The 6,983-nt window shown below is 47.1% G+C and overlaps 2 protein-coding genes across 2 annotated transcripts in view; both read right to left on the bottom strand.

Moving 5' to 3' along the window:
• Window positions 1–1,350, bottom strand: part of SNAPC4 (small nuclear RNA activating complex polypeptide 4) — a 23,326-nt gene extending 21,976 nt beyond the window's left edge. Inside the window, exon 1 of the mRNA XM_025193557.1 lies at window positions 1,342–1,350. Coding sequence (XP_025049342.1) covers window positions 1,342–1,350 — 9 coding nt within the window. The remainder of the gene's footprint in view (window positions 1–1,341) is intronic.
• The window catches only part of ENTR1 (endosome associated trafficking regulator 1), a 6,837-nt gene continuing 741 nt past the window's right edge, over window positions 888–6,983 (bottom strand). Inside the window, exons 2-7 of the mRNA XM_014526475.2 lie at window positions 6,942–6,980; window positions 5,436–5,509; window positions 4,564–4,675; window positions 3,622–3,684; window positions 2,243–2,382; window positions 888–1,855 (exon numbers count right to left, since the gene is read on the bottom strand). Of these exons, the coding sequence (XP_014381961.2) occupies window positions 1,762–1,855; window positions 2,243–2,382; window positions 3,622–3,684; window positions 4,564–4,675; window positions 5,436–5,509; window positions 6,942–6,980 (522 nt within the window). The 3' untranslated portion in view covers window positions 888–1,761. The remainder of the gene's footprint in view (window positions 1,856–2,242; window positions 2,383–3,621; window positions 3,685–4,563; window positions 4,676–5,435; window positions 5,510–6,941; window positions 6,981–6,983) is intronic.

Raw genomic sequence — 6,983 nt, 5'->3', positions numbered from 1 at the left:
CCCGCGGCCAGGCAGCAGCAGCAGCAGCCGCTCGCGACACGGAAGCACTCGCTGCCCACAGCTCGCCGATCCGACCCTCCTCCAATCCGCGCCGGCCGCCCGGGTCACGTGAGGAGAAGAGGGCGGTGACGCGTTCCGCCCCGCCCTAGAGGCGGCAGCACGCACGCACACCCCTCCTGCCACGTGAGGGGGGCAGCCAATCAGAGGGGCTCCTCGGGGTAAGCGGAAGCCGCATGGGTGGGAAGCAGCGCCCACGTGGGTGGTGGCGCAGCGCTCCTGGGGTCTGGTCCGGGATGGTGGGTGTGCGAAGAGGGAAACGCCTTGTGCTGCACGAGTGTAGGGCAGGGCCGCTTGCTGAGTTTTGGCAAGCCATGGAGGGCTGCAGGACAGGCAGTCAGCGGCCGATAAAAATTAATTTTCTAAGGTTTTTAGTGGCCCCGTGGGCCGGATAGAATGGCCTGGCGGGCTGCATTTTGCCCACGCCGGTAGGCCGTAGCCACGTTAGCCTAAGGCCATCGGCAGACAAGGATCCTTGGGTGCATCTGACATCTTTTGTTAGGCCAACTTAGATAGTTGGAAAAAAAAATTAGCAAGTTTTCAGGTTTAAAAACCCTTCAGGCTGAGGAAGTATTTGCAGCTGGTGTTTGCTCTTGCTGGATGGAATGAATAGTAAAGAAGCCAGAGGCTGGGCTGGTCTGCATGTAAGGCAAGCTGTCAATGAAAATGTAAATTGAGGAGTCATAAATTTTGTTGCATGAGACGTTAGGGCAGGGGACTTGTTGCTCACTGCTCTTTTCTCCCACCCCTTAGCAGGGAGATGGACCTGGGCTCCTTTCCTCTGTCACTTCATTCCCCGCAGGAGGCTGCTTTTGGTCTTTGGCAGGGGAGGACAAATTTCAGCTTGGAGTTCCTGGTTTCAGGGGGCCGTGGGCAGAGCAGGGGCTGCTGTTAGGTTGAAATAAACACCTTGGTGTTTAAAAGGCATGGAAGGAGGGTGTGTAACGTGTTTCTCCTGCCTTCAGTGTGCTCTCCCAAAGTAGCTGCCTCAGGGATACAATGGTAGTATTCTCACCCCCCCCCCCCCCCCCCCAAAAAACCAAACAGACAGCTACATATTTCTTAGTTAGAAAAATCCACCCCTCAGAGAAGGCATAAGTCATCCACAACAGCAGTATTATATGCAATTTAATTTCTCTCTCTCTAAAAAAAGAGTGGTTACAAAGTTTAATCCAATTAAAAAGGCATTTTCAAACTGAAGAGCTGAAACCATTGCTGCCTTATAATTGCTCCTTCCCACATTTTATTATACAAAGTTAATAAAAAATATTTTTGCTGCTGTACCTCATCCATGGCAGTGAAAAAACCCCACCAACCACTCCAAGTACTGTTGCTCCTGAATGGTGAAAGATATCGACAGCAGTCACAGCACTAATGGAGGAAGAAGGCTGCGAGGAGAATAGTTGAGTCCAACACCCACGAGGAGTCTGCAATGCTCGAAATAAAAGGACAGGTCCCTTGCATCGCAATCCAGCAGAGCACCAATGTGCTAAGCTACATTGGATTCCAGCGACTCAGAGGCTCTCTTTGTACTGTTGATACAGGAAGGGTTAATACTGCACCAATGCATAGCAGTTTTCCACAGTAGAAGTACGGGTAAAGGTTGTATATGTTTAGGTTCATAATACATTAAAGTAGTAAATCTCAAAAGTAGTGATTTCTTCATGTAAACACAGCTCTCATCGGAATACCACGTGTAGCTTTTCATGGTTCATCCTCTGATATTTCAGATATTCTGTCTATCGATTTAAGAAGTTCAGCAACCAGCTGCAGCGATTCTGCTCCAGAAACCAACTGCCTGGAAGTACATGCACAGAGAGCAGATGTTAGCAGAGAAAGGGCAGATACATAATTAGACCCAAAAAAAGAGAAGGGAGGGATTTACATGCACCCCTTATTATATTAAATATGCTTAATATAAGCCTTCTTGGCCAGGAGCCAGTTAACCTGCACTTCAGCTTCCACTACCTCCTGCCCCATCTGCCCAAGGTAGGTATTTTAATGTAACCTACAATGAAACTGATCAGCTGCTTCTATTGTTCAGCCTCTGCTCAATGCAGAAAGACCAAGTTAAAATGCTCTAAGGTCAGTGGGAAGGTCTCAAGACAGCAGTTTGCATTTAGTACAGGACCCTCATGAGGCCAAATGCTCTATTTGATATGTTTCTCTAAGATGATGAACTTACTTTATTGAAGACTGAGAGTTGGTTATAACTGTGAGAAGATTCTGCAAGGCAACTTCTGCATTTTGTTTGACTATGGCCAGACTAGCAGACTGGCCAGACTTCAAGGCTTCATTCTCTGTCTTGAAGTGCTTCAGCTGAACCTTGGAAAGAATTTAGTCCATCATGGGCTAGTTTCTTACAGTGGCTACTTATTTTCTTCTATCAGGAGGCAGGAGAAACTAATACCAATACAGGTTTCCCTCGCTTTATGCTGTATATGCGTTCCTGGAAAATGGCACGTAACTCGAATTCGCATAAAGGGAACCTACTTTACAATATAACAAATAGGGATACATCCAAGACCTCGACTGTACTGACCCCCTCGATTGTACTGATGTGGCGTCATGCCACTCCTAGGGCAGCTGCAGCTCTAGAATCATGGACATGAGCAGCAGCCGCAGCTGCAGCTGCTGCTGCCCCCGGGCGGCGTCATGGCTCACAGCTCCTGCGATGCCGTGCTGAAAGGGCCAGACCGGGCCAGTACCGCAGCCCAGCCCAGGCACCACCACCCAGCTCAGCCCCCTGCAAATAATTCTCTTCCTCCACCTAGGGTGTCATTCCCACAATGCACCGTACAAAGCAGCTGACTACAGGCTTCTACCAGAGGAATTGCGTAAGACTGAATTTACCTTGTATATAACACATTTTTGGTATAAAAAGGGTCACTGCATAAGAGCAAATTTGCGCATAAAGAACCCGCATAAAGCAAGGGAAACCTATAAGTACTTCAACCTTGGTTTTCTGGGACTGACTCCACACCCATGACTATTTCTCTGTGATCCCAGGCTATCCTGGTAGATTACCAGGTGGCAACTGCAAAATCTGCTTTCCCAAATACATTGCTTCCACTTTCTCTTGCCCAGTTTTGAGGAAAGAATTTTAGCAGAGAATTTCCAGCAGGCTAGAAATTAACATGGGGAAAGCTAGGATTCCAGGTGATTTAGGGTACTGTTTTCTCTTAATACAGGGCACTAAAATCTGTTCCAATGTAAAGGGTACTTTGGGATTATAAAGAAAGAGATTAACAAGAATTACAAGATGTGTGTGCCTAACCTTATGCGACTTCCTTCCCTGCAAATTGGGAAATCTGAGTCTGTTGGTGAAGCAATACACCTGGAACAGGTTTAATGGTGTATTTAGAGCATCCTAGCAGGGTTAAGATTTTAGGGATGCCGCCATTCAACTCTTAACCTCACTTTGCTTACGGTGAAAGCAAGAATCTTGTGTAAAGATCCACAAAAATAAGGCGCATGCAATTTTCCCCCCGCTATCCCTATTGTTACATGAAGCACGGACTGAACTTGCACAAGAGACCCTTCAAAATGAGAACTGCTTCATACCTGAAGTACTGCATTTTCCTGCTTTAGTTTTGCAGCATACTTTTCAGCTTTCACTGCTCGCTTCTGGAATAGAAGAGGGGTTGCTTATACAACAGCACAGTCAAGGATATGCTGGCACTTGCCAAGTATAAAGGAATAAGCAGCTCCTGCCCTAGGGCATATGCTATCCAGCATGGCATGGACTAGTGATGGGGGAAGAGGTAACATACAAGTCAATTCAGATCAGCAAGTCACATGGTTGGTTAGCTACATGTGCTATTATTACCTACTAATCTCCTCCCCACCTTCAGTTTGAGCCTTCAGGAAGGAAGCCACCTACTTTTAATTAAGTACATGACTTGGCTTTTACCTTGCAGGCATTGCCTGTATTAAGTATTTGTAATTTGAACCTAGCCTGGGATGTCAAGTATTTCCAGACCTCTGCATAGACAGAACAGATTTTACGTCATTTGTATTAATTCTCCAAACACCCCTCCCTCAAGCAGCCCCAACATAACATTGGGATGCTTCTGCAGTAAAATTTGGTGGCATTATGCTGACATTTACGGCTTCAGAAGAATGCTTTGTTCCAAATCGGGTGAGCAACTGCACCTCACTATGTTGTATTGGCCCCACCTGATGGAGTTTTCCAACTTTCTTCAAAAAAGTTAGCCCATAAGGTACTCCATACAAGTGGGCTATAAAGCTTGGGACTTTAGGGAGACATGTCAAGCATGCTTTATGAATTGCTGCACCCACTGCAACACACACAAGGATGGGCAATGTATGTGAATGTAACTGGTGAAGACAATTCTGAGTAATTTAACTGAGCTTGCTCAGGTACACGTTCTGAGCCTTTCCTTATACAGCAGCAATGAATTGTTCAGAGGCATTTTGGAGGAAAGTCGCAGAGGTCAACCTAGAGCGTAGTCATACGCTACGAATACATAAAGAAACATTTACGGTCATCAATTGGAGATTCTGTTCCACATGCTGGACCATGGCTTCTAGATCCTGGGCTTCCTTTTGCTCTTTAATCTTGTTCTCTTCTAGTTTTTTTTCAAGCTTCCTTACCCTTGTTGAAGAAGGAACATAGTAAAAACACTCACTTGCATTTAGTACCATATTAGTGTTGCAGGTAACAAAATCCTAGCAAAAGGCCAATATTTCTGTACATCCCTGGAATGCTAAGGGCTTCTAGTTGAGAAAATTATTTCCAATGCGTCACAAAAAGCTCATCTTCCGAGGGGCACAGTGAGGTTTCCAGGCTGCAGCTCAGGGGATTGGATTGTCTGACATCCATTAGCATTAATGGGAGTTACACAACCGAACCCCTGAATACTGCGTACAGAGCACTGCTGTTCACGGTCAGTATATATCATGCTGCGTTTCGAGATGCAGCAAGTGACGGCTAACAATCCACTTCCGTTAGAAGCTGAATTGCTGCAATATAAGAAGCAGGACAGAGCAAGCCAGGAAATCTATCATTAGCTCACTTGTGACCAGGGGAAATTCAAGCCTTCTACTGTCAGTTTCTTTAACATTTAACATACAAAACCAACCATAAAGCAAATTCTTTTTTTTTTTTTACCCTATTTGTGAGTTGTTTGAATCATACAATTAAAAAGACAGGCCTAACTATGCAAAACACACCGACTTTTCTCCATTCTGTCTGTACAGAAACCAAATGTGCTTATATTCTATTATTTAGTTTGCTTCAAATCTTGTTTCAATAAACAGCATTGCTGGAAGCCAACACCCAGACTCACTAATTTAAGAAAAATCACCGTCTTCATTTAAGGTAACCGCCTGCAACCGTCCTGTAGTTTCCTTACTTGTCTACTTGGGCCTCGGAGAGGATCTGAAGCTGGTGAATCCTGCTTCTTAACTTGGCATTTTCTTCTTTTAGCTGTAAAGGAGTGTCTTTATTAGGTCCGATAACCTTCACACACAAGAACCACCCCCTGGTAACAACTCCAAATCTCCCACTTCTACACCTGAAAACACTTTGGCCTCCTCCAAGCTTTTCCTCACAAAGCTCAGCATCTCCAGCTCCGTTTCACAAGGGGGCACAGAGAGATGAAGACAAACAGGTGCGAGGCTGGATAGAGATTGTACTGGTAGCCCTTACAATCTATCAGTTTGAGAGCCAATACTCATTTAACGCGAGCAGCAAATGAATTTGGTAGAGCACCGAGTACTATGCATCCTAACCATACTGCGAAGACAGAGCCAGCCTGTCTGAACATTGTGCACAGACCAACACAGGGATGCTTCAGAAGCCTTTCTAGGAAGCCCCCAGACAAAACAGGACTGTTTCGGTAGGATGTGAACATGCAAACTGGTGACACTGCAGGGACGGGTGGGTTTCCTCTCACCTGCAGCCTCTGGCATTTAAGGTCTGGAAAGTTGATTCAGAAGCTGCGGCCCCTGCTCCCCCTCTGCCGGCCGCAGGTAGCCGGAGAGTGCCTGGTGCTGGCATCCAGGGGGTTTAAACATACATGCACACCGTGTCATGTATGTACGCATGTATACGCCTCCCTCCCCAACACGCATGCACACACACGCATGTGTAGACACACGCTCCTCCTGACGTACAAGTGCAAACACAACCCCCCGGTATGTGTGCACCCCCAACGTGTATGTGCGCGCACGCACACACGCTCCCTGAAATACAAGTGCACCCCAACATGTGCACACACACAGAAACACACTCCCTGAGGTAGAAGTGCACACACGTGTACGTATACACACACAACCCACACTCCCCTGATGTACAAGTGCACCCCAACATGTATACACACGTGGACACACACTGATGTACAAGTGCACACGCAACCCCCCACGTGCGTCTATACACACACTCCCCGACATACAAGTGCACCCACATGTATGTGCGCACACATGTAGACACCCCCCGACATACAAGTGCGCACACAACCCCCGTGTATGTATACACACACAACCCATGCATGTGCACACCCTGACATACACGTGTAGGCACAACCCCCAATATGTCTGCACTTCCCACATGTACGTGTGTACACCCCCCTGATGTACAAGTGCACCTCAACCTATGTGCGCACACATCAAAACACACTCCCTGATGTACAAGTGCACACAGAGCCCGTGTAGGTATACACACACACAACCCCCATGCATGTGCACGCACCCTGACATACAAGTGCACACACACGTAGACACCCTCCGACGTACACAACCCGTGTATGTATACACCCCCATGCATGTGCACACGCCCTGACATACAAGTGCACCCCATGTATATGTGCACACACACACATGTAGACCCCCCCCCCTTGTGTATGTACACACGCGCTGACCTCCCCGTAGGCGGGCGGCGGCGGGAGGCTGAGGTCGGGCAG

The sequence above is a fragment of the Alligator sinensis genome, unplaced genomic scaffold (assembly GCF_000455745.1).
Source record: "Alligator sinensis unplaced genomic scaffold, ASM45574v1 scaffold611_2, whole genome shotgun sequence".
Taxonomy (NCBI): domain Eukaryota; kingdom Metazoa; phylum Chordata; order Crocodylia; family Alligatoridae; genus Alligator; species Alligator sinensis.
This window is presented reverse-complemented; position numbering and strand designations above follow the sequence as displayed.